General features: G+C 34.4%; 2 protein-coding genes across 2 annotated transcripts; one reads left to right on the top strand and one right to left on the bottom strand.

Annotated features, from left to right (window-relative positions):
• The first annotated feature begins 3,207 nt into the window (after nucleotides 1-3,207).
• Nucleotides 3,208-5,065, top strand: LOC133673514 (thioredoxin H-type). Its single transcript, XM_062094370.1, has 3 exons — nucleotides 3,208-3,394; nucleotides 4,444-4,566; nucleotides 4,657-5,065. Exons 1-3 carry the CDS (start codon nucleotides 3,305-3,307, stop codon nucleotides 4,810-4,812), a joined length of 369 nt encoding a protein of 122 aa, XP_061950354.1. The 5' UTR covers nucleotides 3,208-3,304; the 3' UTR covers nucleotides 4,813-5,065.
• Nucleotides 5,066-6,059: 994 nt separating this feature from the next.
• LOC133673513 (beta-galactosidase 3) lies at nucleotides 6,060-11,890 on the bottom strand. Its single transcript, XM_062094369.1, has 19 exons — nucleotides 11,533-11,890; nucleotides 11,328-11,423; nucleotides 11,117-11,229; nucleotides 10,898-10,964; nucleotides 10,691-10,783; nucleotides 10,289-10,432; nucleotides 10,086-10,174; nucleotides 9,881-9,986; nucleotides 9,695-9,782; nucleotides 9,382-9,500; nucleotides 9,126-9,290; nucleotides 8,810-8,985; nucleotides 8,571-8,680; nucleotides 8,383-8,492; nucleotides 7,773-7,883; nucleotides 7,577-7,690; nucleotides 7,286-7,488; nucleotides 6,784-7,120; nucleotides 6,060-6,702 (listed from the first exon to the last, which is right to left on the bottom strand). The coding sequence occupies exons 1-19, from the start codon at nucleotides 11,704-11,706 to the stop codon at nucleotides 6,574-6,576; spliced, it is 2,544 nt and encodes an 847-aa protein (XP_061950353.1). The 5' UTR covers nucleotides 11,707-11,890; the 3' UTR covers nucleotides 6,060-6,573.
• Nucleotides 11,891-19,083: the final 7,193 nt, after the last annotated feature.

Raw genomic sequence — 19,083 nt, 5'->3', positions numbered from 1 at the left:
TTTTCACTCTTGGTAGTCACGGATCTTCTTTTCCTTTGTCTAGAAAACAAGACTCTACTGCTTTCATGTGTAGTGAATCAACAAGTGATAATGAATGATTGCTTTGTCTTGGTCACTCTGGATTTGTTGAACTGACGAAGTCAACTTGATGGCTAATCAAAATTCTTATTTTGTGTTTGATGACAAGCTTTAACATACCCCTTCTCTTCTTGATAGCTAGTGAATGATTGCTTGTCTAGGTCGCTCTGGATTTGTTGAACTGACAAGTCAACTTGATTGCTATTCCAAATTCTTATTTTGTGTTTGATGATAAGCTTTAACATACCCCTTCTCTTCTTGATAGCTAGTGAATGATTGCTTGTCTAGGTCGCTCTGGATTTGTTGAACTGACAAGCTAACTTGATGGCTTTTCAAAATTCTTATTTTGTGTGTGATGATAAACTTTAAACATACCCCCTTCTCTTCCTGATAGCTAGTCCACTTTCTTATTTTGTGTGCTTCAGACATGGAGCGACCACACCTCTTGTATCCACATGGTTTCATAGTAGGGGGGAATGTATTTCTCTTCCATCAGCTTGTTAGCACGAGCTTTCGAAATTGCTTCATATTCATAGCACTACCGTGTTATATTCTGTTGTTGAAAGAGCTGAAGGTAGATGCAGAGAACTTGTTAGGCCAATTAAAAGCAAAAGATGTAAAAAAAAAAACACAAAAATGTTATCAGCAGGCAGATGTTAACTTGTCAGGTGTTAACACTGTCCTTGTCTTGGTTGCCTTTCCTAGGTTGCTGAGGTTTCAAGGACCAAGTTTGGTCCACCATATCAATCGACCTTTCTGTCATGGGTCACTACTCTCTCGTGAGGCCAATCAGAGAAATTTGTGATGGAAATATCATGGTTACATTTATTATATTAGTGCAAAGAATGGTGTCCTAGAACTTTTTTTTTTTTTGTTTTATTGAAGGAACCCCACCCTTTAGAAAGTATATTTTATGGGTCCGGATCAGCGAATAAAATCCCAGCTATTTTAGATTTTTATAAAAGGTACATGTTCTGACTCAAACTTGAGACCTGCTATGCAGATTTCAAGCTTTTTGTCGCTATGTCCTTTGGGGTCGGTGTCCTAGAACAAGAACACAAGGGATTGAAATGTGCTTGGAAAGAGATAAATTTGAGAAATATGTTCTTGGATAGGGAAGATATCTTCTCAATCTTAATTTTCTTCATCCATCTTTAGAGTAACCTAAATTACTGAATAATTTTTAGGTGCGATTTCTTGAAATGGACAAGAACCAGCACGTGAATAATGTGAGAGGATCACGTATCGCAATCTTTACAAGGCAAAATTCACCAGAGAAATTTATGACGAAGGACATAAATATGGATACCACCTACCTATTTACAATGAATATCATTGTCTTTACTGGCAAAGCATTTTGCTGAGATACTGTTTGTTTATTTATTTATAGATTTAAACAAAAATTAAAAAAATTAAATTTTTTTATTGATTTTAGATTATTTTGATGTGTTAATGTCAAAAATAAATTTTTAAAAATAAAAAAATATTTCAAAATATTTTCAAACAAAATATATTTTAAAAATAATTATTATTACAATACCAAATAAACTTTTTTGTAATTTTTTTAAGGTCCTAATGAAAAAAAAAATCAAATACTTCTAAAATAAAAAAATATATATCTTTAAAAACAATCAATATTATTTGGAAGTGTGGTTACGGTTATTTTTTAAAGTATTTTTCACTCGAAAATGTATTAAAATAATTTTTATTTTATTTTTTAAAAATTATTTTTGATATTAGTGCATTAAAATGATCTGAAAACATCAAAAAAATATTAATTTAAAGCAAAGAAAAAAATAAATTTTTTTTTAAAAAAAACATTTTTAAAACATAAAAAACAAATAAAGTGCGTGCTCTCCTACCTATTGAAAAAGAAAGGAAAATGCTCACAAAATTATCGTTGGTCCAACAATATTAATCAGTCTTGTGCGGGCAGATTTTTCTCATTTTTTATTTTTTACTTAGCCTATACACTTAGATCGTGTGACAAGTTAGCTTTTTTTTAAAAAAAAAAAAAACAAAAACCACACACCTTGCACGTTATCTTTGTGATTTCATAAAGATAAGTAACTTAATTCCTTAAGATGTTCAAGAAAAATTGTTTATTTTCAAGTATGTGAAAACATATATGTATCATCTCGTTGTCTTAATCGTATCTTTTTTAAAATAGCAACCAAATACTATATTTAAATATATAATCAATCTATTTGACTTTTTCCCTTATTTTTTATTTTATTTTATTACCAAATCATTGGACTCTCTTTTTATTTTATTTATTTTATTACCAATATCATTTGACTTTCTCTCTTTATTTTTTATTTATTATCGATATCATCTCAAAAACAAATTTCCTTTTATTCTCTACTCTATCTCCCACGCAAGCAAGAAAATATTTTTTAATTATCTAATAGGTGATTCAGAGATAAAAGTTTAAGATTAAATAGTTTGCTTTTCATGTGATCTCAAATTCAAGTCTTATGATTACTAATATGATGGCCACTAAAAGCTTACATGGTCGTTAACTTCAAAACTTGTAGAATTAGTCGAGGTACACACAAGCTGATCCGGACACCCACGTTAATAAATAAATAAAAAATTCTTAAGAAAATCACAAATAATAGACCTTCGGTGTTTATTTTTTTAGGTTCGACCCACTGTCTAAAATGCTTTTAGAATTATTATTTTTTAAATACATTAAATAAATACTTTTTAATTAAAAATATTTTTACAAAACATATTTTACACTGTATTACCAACATGCATCAATAACAAATCAAACCAACCAAAATTGAATTTAATGGGAAAGTAAATAAACAGAATTTATGATAAAGAAAAAAAAATATAATCCGAAAGAATTAATCAATTGGCATTTAACACCAACCAATTAATCAGAAACATTAAATCAAACCCCTATTAGCCGTCCAATTAGATTTATTTTCGTAATTTAAATATTCAACGGCCACAAATTAATTAAAAACAAAACAAATCCTCTTAAACACCCTCAAATCTTAGTGAGTTCTCTCCACGTTGCATGAATTTCTCTTAATCCTTATCAAAATGGCAAACATGTAATATAACTAAAACGAAGCCCTCTTTTCAACCGCTTCTGTGTATTTATAGCAACGTAAGAAAAAGAGGCAGAACTAAGGCAAAGAAAGCGTATCTGTCTTCTGTGATAATAACCTCCGAGTCTGTTTCCTTTGAAAGTCTGTAGAGAGTTCGAGAAATGGCATCTGAAGATGGACAAGTGATCGGGTGCCACACTGTTGAGGCGTGGGACGAGCAGTTGCAGAGAGGAAATGAATCTAAGAAGCTGGTATTGTTTTTTGCGTTCTTTTTTGTATTTTAGGGGGTTGATTTGTGATGTGATTTTGATTATCTTGCTTGTAATTTATGTTACTGGGTTTTTTCTCGCGGTGTTTTTTTGTTGGGATTTTGATATGATATAACATAGATTTGCTCTGTTTTGGCCTCTGTTTATACTATGTTTACAGTTTTTGCTTAGACTGAATTTGATTGTTTCATTGTTTGTGATTTGGTAACTGGGGGTTGATTTGTGATGTGATTTTGATTATCTTGCTTGTAATTTATGTTACTGTTTTTTTTTTTTTTGCGTGTTTCTTTGTTGGGATTTTGATATGATATAACATAGATTTGCTCTGTTTTGGCCTCTGTTTATACTATGTTTACAGTTTGTGCTCAGACTGGATTTGATTGTTTCATTGTTTGTGATTTGGTAATTCGGCTTTGATCTCTTACTGGGGTTTACATTTGTTTTCTTTTACATAAGGAAAAGGGCTGTAATCGACGTAGCTAGGGCGAGGACAATCAAGCTCTTTTGAGAGATCATGAAGTTTATTTTTTGGAGCAAAAATATACTTCCTTTGAATTGAAAATGATTTTGTGTTTTTTGATTGGTGGTTTTGTTTGATAGTTACATGTGATTTTCTTTGTTGGGTTCTGATTTTCGGCAACCTTGGAAAACTATTTGTCTCAGATGGGCTCCACTAGTGGCTTGGCTGTCTTTACTCTTTAGGGACCAAAGCATTGATGGCTCTTAATCTTGGATGATGACTGGTTGCTGGTGGGGTCTCCTGGGATTGGATTGGTTTTTCTACTAGTGGAATCTTTGAATGAGTATTTTTATCTGTCAAGAATAAAACAAAGAAGCGCTTGTTTATGTTTCTATGAGACAGACGTTATTGTGTTTTCCTTAAACAAAGTGGCTTGTTTAATTCACAACGTATTTTGATAATTAACTTATCAAACTTTTTTGGCCAAGTTTGTCCTTTTGTAGAGAGAGTAACAAGATGTCTATTTGGGTTATTTTTCTACTGCATAGATTTAGCTCTGTGGTTGATGCAGGTGGTGATTGATTTTGCTGCTTCATGGTGTGGTCCGTGCCGTGTCATTGCTCCTTTCCTGGCTGAGCTGGCTAGGAAACTTCCCGATGTTATCTTCCTTAAGGTTGATGTTGATGAATTGAAGGTAATTTTACACAAATCATTGTGTTCAGTTTCTGGTGCTGAAGTTGTGAGGTTAGGATTTGATGGGTGATTTTTTTTTTTTTTTTTGCAGACTGTCGCTCAGGATTGGGCTGTGGAGGCAATGCCAACTTTCATGTTCCTGAAAGAGGGGAAGATTGTGGACAAAGTTGTGGGAGCAAGGAAGGATGAACTGCAGCAGGCTATAGCAAAGCACACAGCTCCTGCTGCTGCTACCGCTTCTGCTTGAAGCTGATGAATTTACTTATCGTTTTTTGATATATGCTATTAGAAATCTGGATTCTGAAGCTTGGTTTTTATCTTTTGCTTGAATGGTAAACTATTAGAAATCTGGATTCTGAAGCTTGGTTTTTATCTTTTGGTTGAATGGTGAACTATCAATGGTTTTTGCTATGGCATGAATCCATGTGTTCAACCGATGCTTGTTTTATGAAATATAATCTTTACAGTTATCCCAGTTGCTTTTAACTGCAGCTGCTCAACTCTCATTGCCATGGACATTTATTTCTGGATTTCTTTTTGGCAGTTCATTAGATTCATGAGATCCAATTTATGTGGGGAGGACTTTGGAGCATCTTCATGAGTGGTGTTGTTGGGTATGATGCCACATTACAGTTGGCTCCTGGAGATGTGATCTTAGAAATCAATTGTAGATAGAATGTCCTCAAGGTTTCCTTAAAATGCTTAATGCCCTTTTGATTTTTAATCCCCCAACCAAAAAGAGAATAAACGAGAAAGCTAAAGGAAGAAGAATAGCTTTCTACAGTATGTAACTGTTTTTGAGCACAGGAAATTTTAGTTGGGTAGGCAAAGCAATAGCCTTTTGTTTCGTTTACGGTAGATTCTTACGGGCCAGCTCTAGAAACGCTGACAAATCACTCGCTACATAACAACAAATCAAATATTCCATTCTACTTCAACCTGCATTCTGTGCTGCAATTTTTCCACAGTAGCACTTGACCTTTAGTAGTTTCTGAAGAACTGCAGAATGTTTTTGGCAATAGGGTGAGAAGTACCTATTTCTTTCCTTGCCGATTCCGTGGATTTCATGTTATCGTTTGAGAGGTGGGAGTTTTTGGAGACTTGAAAGGCCACCTGATAGTGCTTGGTACTGAAAAGGAAACTCTTAAAATTGAGAGAGTTTTATCTGGGGTGTGATTGAGAATAGTGAAGTGTTTGGAATGGTGAATCCATTAGCCTCTGGTGAGATTGCAAGCATTTCTAGTCGGAGTTTTGACCGAGTTTGGGCAAAACACGGTTGCACCTGCCACTTCTTGGCTTTGCTTTGACTGAGTTTTGAACACCCCACTGTCCTCAAATGATGCCCAGGGTTTTCATGTTACAACCACAAAGTCATGCCCAGGGAGGGTGAGCCGAAGGACATTGGACTATGGATACATGGAAACGAGAAGAAACTAAGTATAGAGTAGCATCCTGAAGAAACCAAGTATAGAGTAGCATAAAATTCTGGCCAAGTAAAATGAAATTGAGCTGGCAGAATGCTCTTTCAAATTCAAGGAGGAACTACACAAACAATGGTCATACTAGGATCCGCTCCCAACATGAAAACATACCTGGGGTTTGATTTTTCCCCGCTTAATACAAACACAAGATAAATCACACCACTAGAAACACTTCTTTCTCCCCGCCCACATCCACTTAAAAAGGAGGAGGACTGGGGCTTGAAATTCACCAATGGGCCTCAAATTGCAGAGCCTGGGAATTTTCAAACTCACCTATCTAAGGATTGACTAATTTACAGTAGTTCATAAACCAAATTAAATTAAGCACTAATTTGCCTTGAGCAACAAACACCCTTGCCACAGCCTCCCAGTTTGAAAGACTGCAGCATCTTTACCTATCCCACTAAACAACCCTTTGCTGTACTCGTAGCCTCTCGTACTATTGTTCTTCCTTGCTTTTCTTGCAGGTAATGTGTTGTTAAATTATTAGTTGCAGTATAAATAAGGGACCTTGTACTTCCACGTAATTAACCCCTCCAATTTGTAGGGGCACAAACAGCTTCGACTGACAACTTCTTCATTACATTTGGACATGGATCTTGGCCAAAGTTACTGTTGGATATGGTAACGGCACATCTCTGCTTCCCTATACATTTCTGTGAAAAAAGAAACGAACCCAATGAAAAAAATTATGCAAGGATGCTTAGAGATTATAAAACAAGAGCAATGTTACATACCTTCTCTAGGATGGCATAAGAGGTAGAAGCATGGCAAGCTCCTTGCTGATAACTTCCACAAGTTCCTAAAGGAGTTCCAAAGCTTGCAAATTTTATGGAAGTGATGGATTGACCTACACTACACCGAAGGTGAACCTTGGGGCTGTGGAACTCTTCAGCTCTTCCATAGCTTTCAATTTGCCAGTTCTTAATAGTTGGGTGGAATTCAGAGACCTCAGCACAAACACTGGCCAGTGATCTCTTCACAAGAGAAATTCTTGAAGGATCCCCTCCAAGTTCCTCAAAAACAACCAAGAGATTATTGGTTGGCTTCAACCAAGACCGAGGAACATGGTACCTGGAAAATGAAGCTTGTCAGAGACAATAAACAGGCTGTTTTCATTTTTATTTATTTATTTTTTTTGTTTTGGGGGGGGGGGGGGGCTGCTGGGGTTGTTGGGCTTTAGGTTTTTTGAGTTATATGAATATTTCAGCATGTCTTCGTAGTTGAAGCAGAATTTACCATCTTTGAGTGGGCTGGCCACACCCAAGCTGACATTTTGTAGGACGGAATGTTCCAGCATAACTGCATCCATTGCAATTACCACTAGCATATGCAGTCCAGTATCTTCCTATGCTTTGCCCATTAATCCATATTTGACCCTTTCCCATACCTTCCATGTCCAAAGCCAACGGCTCATCGCCTTCAGGTGCATTGAAATATGCCTGTAAAGTTCATAGAATAAGTCAAATTCTCCAAACAAATGACCCGTTTTCTGCAGCAACCTAAGTTGCACTCCCCTTATATTTATACCTTATGCCATGTCAATGGCTGAGGTCTTTGTGCAGCTAAAGATGATTGCATCCACTCAACAGAGGTAACACTATCTGGAGAGAGAAGATTCATGGCTTCTCCTTTCAGACCAACCTGTTGTACAGAAAGCAGTGAGGGAATAGTTCATTAAATTAACAATAAATTGATGAGTGCTAAGCAGTCAGGAGTACTCAACCTGGTAGGTCCATTTTTGCCAAGACAAGTCCCATTTTCCCTGGTCAAGTCCATGCAGTGCAACTGGACCAAGGATACCAGTGTTCCAGGACTCATAGTGTCCACCCACATTCTTCAATGACAACAAACAAAAACATTATCAGTAACTTAATTCACTACCCAAATTAAAGATGAATAATATCTTAGTCACAGGGTTTTCAACATCCCAGGTAACAATCTTGAAAACTTGGCGTAGTGTATATTGATAGGAATGTGCTCTGACCTAAAGTATATAGGCTTATGCAATTCAATAAAAAGAACAAAAAGAACACTCATGTTTCATGATAGGCTAAGCCTTTAATAGATTTTGCTGATTGATTTTTTATGTTCCCTTAGAAGAGAGCAATATAGTGAGTGGGCAAAGGAATCCCAGCTTCAAACAAGCATTTGTCAACAGCTCTGTTAAATTTCAGCAACTGTTCATCAAATAGCCAATTTCAGCTGTTTGAACTTATACCCCGCTCCTAGTCTTAACACCGTATGAACTAAAACACTAAAATATACACAAAAGTGGACCAGTGAAACTAACCAAAACACTAAAATATACACAAAAGTGGACCAGTGAAACTAACCGGCAATCCAACAGCAACACTCAGTAACGCAATTCTGTTTGTCCCAGGACGCAGATTGACCTTCCCAGTATAAGTAAACCTCCTATTTTCTCTCGTCCCAAAAGCAGAACCTATATGATGCATATTTAACTTAGTAATCGCTAATCAGCTAAAAGACAATCTGTGAATGATGCAATTTATGCACATACCTGAAAGCTGTCCATTAATAAAGATATGCACAGCATGTCCTGTTGATTGAATAATGAGAGTTGGGAGTTCCCCTCCATGCAGGAAGGATTCAGATGATCCAATATCAACACTGTAGGAATACGTTGAAAAGTGCAATGTTAATTATAACATTCAACTATGAAATGTCTACATCCTAAGGTCACTGGGGGGGCACATATTGCAGGATCGCAGAGGAACTTGATACAACCAGCTGTCTTACCTAGTCATGTACCACAGATAATCACTGGCATCCCTTGTGACATTTATCTGCTCCAAGAGACCAACAGTTGTGAATGTTGAGCTGTCATCCAGAGAAGAAATATCCTCATCGTAACTCTCCCATGAAAATATCCCATTTGTTGGCAACATTTCCATTTGAGATGTTTGAACTCCAACCTAAAAACAGACAATCGTATTTAGTTCTCACACCTACTTTATGCTATATAACTGAAGATGTTTTTTTTTGTTTTGGAAGGAGGGATGGTAGATTGTCCCCCTGGAAATTGTTTATAACAAATTAGGAGGAAATTCCTTACCTTAGCAGTATTAAAGACCACATTTCTGCAGTCAGGAAGGATGCTGATGGACCAAGGAGGCAAGTTATAGTGCATGTTGTTAAACAACACTCTTGCAGCAGATTTTGTATCATAGTTTGCAAGAAAAGCTGCACAGTCGCCTGATTCTGTCGAGTAAACATGAACCTGCAAATACCAAATATTGACAGAAATCAATACACAGTACCAGATAACAGGACTTCCAGAGCAATAGGAGTCTCAGAAGAGAAAAGTAAACCTGTTGATAGGTTCCTAATTGAGTGACAATGGGATCGACTGAAACTAAAGCTCGCTCGCACATCTTAATGGATCTATGAAGCTCCTTTAGATGGCCATACTTTGGTTGCCTGATCAAACCTATCAAATTTACGAAGTCAAAGTGGTTAGGAATCCATGATGGAAGCTAATGTGCTTAAAGACTATTAACATGATACAATTTTATTCCTAAAGCTTGGATTTTCTTCAAGTCAAGTTATATTGTTGTGGAGTATGGATGAAGGGTTGACGAGTCCCCAACCCTTTGAGTGTAACCGTATCACTCAAATCCTTACCATATTCATCTATTGGAGCATCGTAGTCATAGCTGGTGGTAATGAAAGGCCCTCCAGCACTGCGACCAAAGTTGGTCCCTCCATGGAACTGTTCCACAGAACACATAGGAAATCAGTCTCTCGAGAACAGAATTTACAATCCAGCAATTCTATGTACTTGGAGTAGCTTAAGAAAAAGGAAATGACCATGTAGTAATTAATGAAGGATCCTCCTTTCTGTATGAATTTAGCAACTGCAAATGCCAAATCTTGAACAGGACGCTGGTGAATTGTACCACCAAACTCTGAGAACCTTCACGATATAATTGAGAGGAAGAAAATTAGGTGAAATGCCAATCCATTGTAAATTGTGAATCTGATATAGCAAAGCTAAAAGAAGCAATGTGCATACCATCCACTCCAGGCCTCTGTCCAAATTGTCGGCTTGTAAGGTTTGTTAGGAGCAAACGAATCACAGTAAAAACCATTGCATGTGTTTATCTGTCGGTGGAAAATGCGGACTTGTGACTTTTTGTAGGAGTATCAACTCAGAGTGAGAATAAAATGAGAACTAAACCAAGATCTTCTGTTAGGTAAGTGCGCAAGGCTACTTACCACTGGATCCGGGGCATCATCTTCCTTGCACATCACCCAGGGAACTCCAGTTCCTGTTTGTATGGCCATATTTGCAGCCCATGTCATATAATTATAACCAGCAGCACCAAACAACTTACTTTGTACGCCATACTCATTCTCAATCTGCAGAGCCGTGGGAAGCAGAAAATGAAAAACAAAAGATAAGAAACAGTGCAATGCACTACATGTCGAAGAGTAAAAAATATATAGCATTTTACAAGATTTCTTCCTTTTTTTCTTTTTAAACCATAAAATCATTAGCAATTTGTTGTCATTTCAACACATCGAAGAGTGTAGTAGCATAATTTGGCAACAAAAAATGAGACAAGAAGCCAAAAATGAAAAAAGTAATAAAAAGCCAAAGAGGCAAAGAACACAAACCTGTGAGAGTATAATGGGGCCACCCTGGGATTCAAACAAATTTTCAGCCTTCATTAATCCGACAATCTTCTCAGTGAACCCTTGCATTGCCCTCTGCAACAGTATATGAGCACAAGATTTGCTTAGTGTTCGCTAATTCTGCATTTACTTGCCATAAATCTTGATTCACAGTACCCAAACTACATAAAAAAAAGAGGAGACAAAAACCTTGAAAGGCTCGTTGTCTGTTCTAAAGCTGATGCCTGGAACATACTTTAGCCAAACAGGAAACCCTCTGCATATAACGCATTAGTGAATTTAGCAAAAATGAAAATTGTATTCACAAATACATTGGACAAAAGAAACCGAAAAGCCTTCAAATTGCAGAGCAACCACAATGGGAGAAGAATCAGCTAGATCCAGAGAAAGAGAAGAAGTGGTAAGTACCCAAAATTCCATTCTGCACAAACATAAGGTCCAATGCGGAGATGGGCATAGAGGCCAGCTCTCTGTATTATCTTCATGAACCTCACAATATCATATCTCCCTTCAAAGTGGTACTGTAACAATCCACACATCCAAACAATGCAAGAAAATAAATCAAGAGAAACCAACGCAAAAACCTCAGAAATAAAACCAGGAGTACAAAGATAAGTACATTTCCAGGAGTAGGCTCATGCACATTCCAAAACACATATGTCTCAATCACATCAATCCCTCCATCTTTTGCCTTCTGTATCAGATCTTCCCACATCTACCACAACCCAACATTTTCCAAGGAAATTAGACACCCATCAAAAACACAAAGCAAATTACACAAAAACACTACGAAACAAAGGAAGAAATCAAAAGGATTAGCTTACATCAGGAGTGCTTCTTGGGTAGTGAATAGAACCAGAGAAAAGAATTCTTCTTCGGCCATTAATCATGATTGCCTTTCTATCATAAGTCACACTACACTGGATCAACTCAGAACATCCCAAAAACACAACCAAAAATACCAAACTACACAACTTGTAAGCTGAGTTAGTTCCCATTTTTCTTGTTTCCCTTCACCTCCCTCCTCTATCCACCTCAGTAGCCAAAGAATGAAGGCAGAAAGAGAGAGAGAGAGAAAAAAAGAGAAGGGGAAAGGTTTCTGTTGTTGTGGTCTACTTGGTCTATTGTGAAGCCATTACTGCTTTAGAAACCACAATTTCACAGGTTTCAGACACTCGGCTTTTAGCAGAACCGTTTATATATATAGAGAGAGACACACACACAAGCACCAACTACAAACTGTACATGCAGTGTGTGTATACAGCTGGCTGTTTCACTTACAGTTCACATGCGTCAAGAGTCATCATCAGTGCGTGGCTGTGAGCTACTAAAAAGTAGCAGCAAGTAAAATATTAAAGAAAATAAATAAATAAAAACCTGACAATATAAAAGGGAATACGGTCAAACAGTAAAACCAAGAGGCTTTTATGCACTTTTCTCTTTTCTTTAACTTGGATTAGAGACCAGAACAGCATTGTTGGCGATTGCTTAGCACGCGTTAACATAATCTAGTAAGAACCAAAGAGTTAAGTGTACTTTGGTGGTTATTATTCCAGTATCTTAAAATCTTGTTTGTAATATTCAATTATTCCACAAGACATAATTTTTTTTTTCTTTCGTTTCTCTGTTGCCCTTATAAATCACGCAATATATTTATTTCATTGATTTAACAAGCATCGCCTCACCTTAACAATTGATATTCAAATACTTCTTGCATTGTTTTCGACATAGTTCTTGAGTTTTTGTACCTCATTCACTCTTTATGCAGATTCCGATTAGTGTTCTAAGATACAGAACGTAGAAATAAAGAAGGTATATCGTTATCTTAAAATAAAGATTCATTGCATGACATACTTTTAATCATGAAATACTAACTAAACTTGAGATTTTCAAAGATTTAACATAACTAGAGATCCTGCAACCCCCAGTTGTCACTTGCAGATCCCAATTGGTAAAGAATTGATGGGTTTGACCAGTGATTGTCAGTGTGTAGTAGGGGTGATATGGTAAAGAAACTAAAAGGTTGATGAGATAGCATCCAAAAAGATGCCAAATTTGCTGCTTTTGTCTTGGAGGTTCCTTCCTCAATTCCTTTAGGCCCCACAGGAAACCCTTCCATGTGAGCCAAGAAGGCAAGAACCATCCTCCCATACTCTTTTATCATCTTTTTTTTTTGTCACACTTCTTGCTTGCAAACTTGTCCAGTCTCCACATCTTTCCTTCAGTAGATCTCTGCCATCTCTGTTCAAGAGCTTAACCAGACAACAACCACTACCTGTCATTCAAAAACCAGGCTTGCAAACAATTCTTGCCGATTCATTTATTTCCTAAACTAGACCCTTGTGTGCTATATTTATTGACCTTAAAGAACTTGCAAAAAAAATAATTCCACCGAATGTGTAGTCTCTAGACTCTTGCTTCTTGCATTGTAAAAATCAGCATGATGCTTCATATTTCAACAATCCAATGATGTATAGTACATTTTGGAATTCTATTTTGTCAAATTTTGCTACTAGAATGTTTCGAGGAATTAGGGGTGTTTGGAACTCCAGTTAGACCGAAAGATTTTGAATTTAGTTTTAAATTATTAATTTTTTTATATTTTTAAAATAATATAAAAAAATAAAAAATATATATATTATTTTAATATACTTACAAACAAAAACTATTTTTACACCCTATTTATTTTTACATTTCAAAAGTATTTTTAAAAAAATTAAATTTTTCTTTATTTTAAATTAATATTTTTTTAACACTTTTAAATTATTTTGATTCATTAATATAAAAAATAATTTTTAAAAATAAATAAATATATTTTTAAATAAAATATACTTTAAAAAATAACCACAATTTAATCCCTGCTGATCTCAAACAAAACCAATTAACCCTGCAGTTGGGATGCTTAATTTGACCAAAACCACATCAATTTCAGTGCAATGAGGCATACTCATAATTCATGACGAAAGCATTTCTTGATTTGACATCAATCTAGAACATGATCTTCAATGTGGCAGGGATAGGTTTGCTAAATATGCATAATTTTTATTTTTTTTAACTGGAGCATATTTCATCCAGAGAAAAAGTAAAAACTGAAGCATCATTGTTGGACTTGGAAAAAACAGTCGACGGCAACCAGTTCTTGCCTGGCGGCAGAAGGATTCTTGCCTGTAAATCTTGACTCCCTCTTAATAAAACAAAGAAAGAAGGAAAACATTACAGCTACAGCCAACTTCATGTAGAGATGTGTGGAGATTCAAGAGAACATGTGTCTTCTGTTCATATTTTCAAAGCTTGCCCATTTTAATGATCACCTGTCCATGTGCTACTTAATCCAACTAATACTAATCAATATAATTAATCAATTTAGGTACATGGTCATGATCTTTGTTTTACACAGCCCCCCATGACACATGTTTATGTTTAATAGGCTAAGGAAATTAGTGTAACGTGTGAGTGCGGCTTTCATTTCAATCTTTGTTCTTTCTTGTTTGTCTTTCATTTCAATGGCGTGAATGATGGAAGAAAGTGTGAGGAAACCCTAAAACACTGGGGCCCTAGTTGCATTCCGCTTAATCTGACCACTAACTTGATTCTGGCCACCCACTCCATACCGCAGATATCGCATTTCTTTATGTTAATTAATAATATTGGGGTCAATGTTCATGTCAGGTATTTATCACTCGTTAATTTATATAAACTTTTCTTAATCTATTTTTAATGCAGTGGAGAAAACACTTATGGAGTGACAAGATTTTGTTTGCTCAGAAGGGTGCAGCCCTGCCAGGTTTGCCTTAATTCCCAGGCGCCTCATCAGAACCCTGGCTGGTTAATTACAGTAAACTTATAAGTAATTAATTAGGCTTGGAATTGTAGTTGAGCGGCCTGAACTTGATTACCCCGTCAGGGAGTACTCATTTAGCACTCCAAATTACTCGACAATGGCCTTAGTTTCGATGGCCCTGTGCACCATTTACAATCATGGTCGGTCCAGCCATTCATTTCGAAGAACAGTGAAGCAATCTTCATGTCAGGTTTTCAAAAGACATCTCATGTGACCCTCCTCCTTCGTCTTCTTCCTCTTCTACCCAAACTGCAATGACAAGTTTTGCTTGAGTTGAGTAAAGGTAACAAATTCGACGAGTGCTTTTGCACAAATGATGGAGGGAACCTCTTCTTACCAAGACAGATTCTTCCATCACAGATAAAATCTTCCCTAGCTGCCTGCCCTCTCTATTGAGACATCCTTATCATCATTTTGTCCATAAAAGATGGTCATGTCTCGATCTTCACATGTACAGAGAGGGCAACAGCATCTCACTGTGAATATAATACCGCGACTAGCCTCTTTTTTAAGCCTTTTGTTTTCACAGATACAGTTTTTTGGAGATAGATAGATTACTTTTTTACTCTAGGATTACATTTTTATCGTTAAATAAAGCACACATCCATAAAATCTTCATGATTTTTTTTTAAAATTACAGGGTCAATTGCAATCATGCTTGCCGTTTTGGCCAAGCTTATAAAGACGACGGATAAATCCAGGACCTACCTTCTTCGCCATGGCTAAATAAATCCAGGAAAGTAGTTGGAGTTAGTAGCTTTCATGCTGAGAGGTAGAAGTGTGGGCTTACTGTTGTCATGGCCCTACCATACTACACGTCCGTACATCGACAACACATCCAAGATGCGATACGAATCTGATAGAATTTCTTGCCCTTTTCTTTCCGTATAAAGACGACGAATTTATAGTTTTCATTCGTTTCTAAGGCCGATCAAGATTCTTGATTTGTATTTTTTTTTTTAACTTGTAAGGAACTTCGACGACTGTGTTTATAGATCACTTTATAAAACTATCATAGTTTTAGATTTAATTATCTGATTAAGTTTTAACTTAGTTATTAAAGGTTTATCATCTAAAAATTATTGATTTTAGTGTTTTTTAAAAGAATATTTATCTTTAAAATATCAAATTAATAAAAAAATTTAATTATTTTTATAATTTTAATATGCTGATGTAAAAAATAAAAAATATTTTAATATATTTTTAAATAAAAATTAATTTTAAAAATTACTTTGCACCCCACCACCGTATTAAACACGTACAGAGTACAAGATGGATGCTATATACTAGAGTGTCGGTCATCGTTGATTAACGTTTTTTATTTTTTTTTCAGGCAGCTATGAAATGTCACGACAAATATATATATATATATATATATATATATATATATATATATATATAGCTAATATTAGTTGATTTATAATCGAAAGCAAGTTCTTGTGCTGCATCTATCTTTTTACTTGGAGTGAACACTCAGTCGGCTCCTTTTCCTTTTCTTTTATATTTTTTTTAATTATATCAAAAATAAATTTTATATTCGATTTAGTACAAGCCTTAAGAAAATATCTCCTATATTTTTTTTATAAAATTGGAAGCTTGCTAGACTGAAAAGCCAATTGATATTTATATCCACGGTTCATCGAGGGTTGCAAGTGACAGAAGCCACTTGTTGAATGTGGCGGTGGAGCACGACCGTACGCATCACCAACCGCAAAGCACTTCTTTATTTTCCAATGTGCCCACGGTTCATTTCTTGAGCGGCCCACCACCAAGAATGCGGTGGTGGAAGGAATTTAATTATGGTACATCCATTCCTTCTGCTAGCTAGGAAAAATGTCCACTTTTATCATTTTGAAATAATTTTATTTACACTCTCTTGTTAGTATTAATGAGTCACGGTTCAAAGCCTCAGTTACCAGTTAATTAAATTATTTTTAAAATAATATTAAATTATTTTTTAATAAAATATTAATGTTGATTTAGACAAATAATAATAATAATATATATTGAATCAAGTTGATCTTGTAAAACTTTTATTAAATCGAGTCATTAGATTAGATTTAATAATAATAATAATAAGTACTTGTAAAACTTTTAGTTTAATTATGTAATTGCTTGTAAGATATTCTAGAAATACTCTAGAATGTTTAACAAGATGTTGAACATTGAATGAACAAACGTGAAGTGAGCTAGAAGCATGAAGTGGGGAAACAACATTTATACCAACATTTTCTCATGGGGCTTTGCTTGATGATTTGATGCTTGCTCGATTTGAGTGAGTTACAGGCTTTCTCATATGCAATGTTCATAAAATCATGTAATATTGGTATTATATCCATGAACTCTAACTCTAAGTTTTTATTTTATTAATATCATGTATTAAAGATATCAGATCTCGATTCTGATGGATGTAGCTTAACTGGTCAGACTCGAGTTTGTTCTCTAGAGGTCACCAGTTCGAGTCCCACAAATCTTAAGGTCATTAAAAACTTATATGATCGTTAACTTCAGAATCCATGGTATTAGTTGAGGTGCACACAAACTAATCCGAACATTCATATTAATAAAAAAAATAACAGATCTTAAAATATATATATATATATATATAGTTACATTTTATGTACTATACAGTTTCAGATTTAGATTTGCAAAGAACACAGAGATGTTTCATGAATCTAAAACAACTCATCTTAAATTCATGATCAAAGATATTATTTTTAAGTAATAAAAATAATCATACCAGATGGTTACAAGTGGCTTGTTAGGCTCATTCACCGGCAAGGGAAAAGAAGAAGAAGAGCAGCTGTGGCAAAGAGTGAAAAGTACCGTCTATCAAATCAAGATTCAACGGGAAGGAGGGTGAAAGCAAGGGGTTGGCGAGGCAAAGAGACAAGGTGATTGGCTGGTAGTTAACGGTACACGTGAAAGAAGATGGCTGAGAAATAAGGTGGCTGTTCGCTGGGGTCCACGGTTGGAAAAGCGTCGGTGCACTTGCCCTGCATCCATGATTGCTTCCATGGAACCCAAGGAAAAACCATTATCACCACCGTGAATACCAATTACTGTTCGGTATTGTAACCGTTGTGGTTTTTAATTATTTTTTTATTTAAATAATATTTTTAAAATTTATTTTTAACATTATTATATCAAAACAATTCAAAAACATATAAAAAATAATAATTTAAAACAAAAAAATCACAATAAAAGCTAACACTTTTAATTAGCTTTTGTTTGGAATTGTAGGAATTTTCATAATTATGATTAAAAACAATAAGTTCTGAAAATTATTTTTAGTTGTAGTTTTCATAAAGATAATCTTTAAAAAAATATATATTTGATTAAAAATATTATTATATAAATTCTTACATGTAAAATAAATAAAAATATATATATTTTATTAAAAAACATGTCTTCGTAAATGAAAAATAAATTATTTTAATTTCTATAAAATCAAAATTTAAAACATAATTATTTATAGGACCTAGCTAGTATAAAAAGCAGAAATTATTTAGTTAACCAAACAATTTTTTCTTGATAATTAAATAAAAAACAAAAATTATTACAATATTAAACAATCTTTTAGTATTATTATTTTGGAAATGATAATTTTAATTTATCAATTGAAGCCTTTTATAAAAATTTATTGATAGATTTTGAATGCAATTCATGATTAAATGTGAATATAAAGATTTATTAAAAAAATATTGAAACTTTTTTTTAAAAAATGGATTGATATAAAAAAATTGTTTGAGAGCAAAATTGAAAATAAAAATAGACAGGGTTCGTTTTTTAGATTTCCCTTTTTCTCTTTATTAAGATCCCACGTCCGTTAACATTGATAATATTTATTTTTATACATCAAGTTTTAAATTTATAATTAAAGTATTTTTATTACTAGAAAATACGTCAACAACATTTCAATAACGTAAAAAAAAACTTCGGTTCGATCCGCAGTAAAACAGGCTAATTATCTAATTTATTCTATCATTATGTAGCTGACATGATGCCACGACACTACGTCCGTTAACGTCGGTGGTGCCGTGACGTTAAGTTAAGTTGTCAATTATGCCCCCTTTTTGCATTGAAAAGAATATTCCCACGAGGTGCACGTGGCAATTGGTGAAGTAGCAGACGAAACGAGGATCCTACTGATATATTTGCCGCCACGTGGTTAGTTTTGGTGCATTTTGGACTCGCACCGAAGCTTCTAACTATCTGTTTAGTAACGTTGTAAAGTAATAATAAGGATCGTTTTTTAAAATATTTTTTTATTTAAAAATAATATTTTTTTATTAAAATTTATTTTTGATATTAATATATTAAAATAATTATAAAATAAAAATAATTTTTTAAAAAATATTTTAAAAACACAAAAACAAATAAGATACAAACCTTAGTTATATGTTCTTATGAATTTATTTATTTGGTTTTAATTTATTATATATTTAATTCATAGTTTCTATCTTTTTAATGTTTTTCCTTATCTTATTTTTAATGTTTTTTTATCTTTTTTTTTTAGAAAAGTAACCAATTA

Source organism: Populus nigra, chromosome 14, assembly GCF_951802175.1.
Source record: "Populus nigra chromosome 14, ddPopNigr1.1, whole genome shotgun sequence".
NCBI classification, from domain to species: domain Eukaryota; kingdom Viridiplantae; phylum Streptophyta; class Magnoliopsida; order Malpighiales; family Salicaceae; genus Populus; species Populus nigra.
Note: the sequence above shows the minus strand (reverse complement) of the source record. Positions and strands in the feature narration are given on the sequence as shown.

Coding starts and splice junctions, on each gene's coding strand:
- LOC133673514 (XM_062094370.1), top strand. CDS start 3,305: ATGGCATCTGAAGATGGACAAGTGATCGGGTGCCACACTGTTGAGGCG. Junction 3,395..4,443: donor GAAATGAATCTAAGAAGCTG/GTATTGTTTTTT, acceptor TGGTTGATGCAG/GTGGTGATTGATTTTGCTGC. Junction 4,567..4,656: donor TTGATGTTGATGAATTGAAG/GTAATTTTACAC, acceptor TTTTTTTTGCAG/ACTGTCGCTCAGGATTGGGC.
- LOC133673513 (XM_062094369.1), bottom strand. CDS start 11,706: ATGGGAACTAACTCAGCTTACAAGTTGTGTAGTTTGGTATTTTTGGTT. Junction 9,501..9,694: donor TGCTCCAATAGATGAATATG/GTAAGGATTTGA, acceptor TAAATTTGATAG/GTTTGATCAGGCAACCAAAG. Junction 7,121..7,285: donor GGCCAGCCCACTCAAAGATG/GTAAATTCTGCT, acceptor TTCATTTTCCAG/GTACCATGTTCCTCGGTCTT.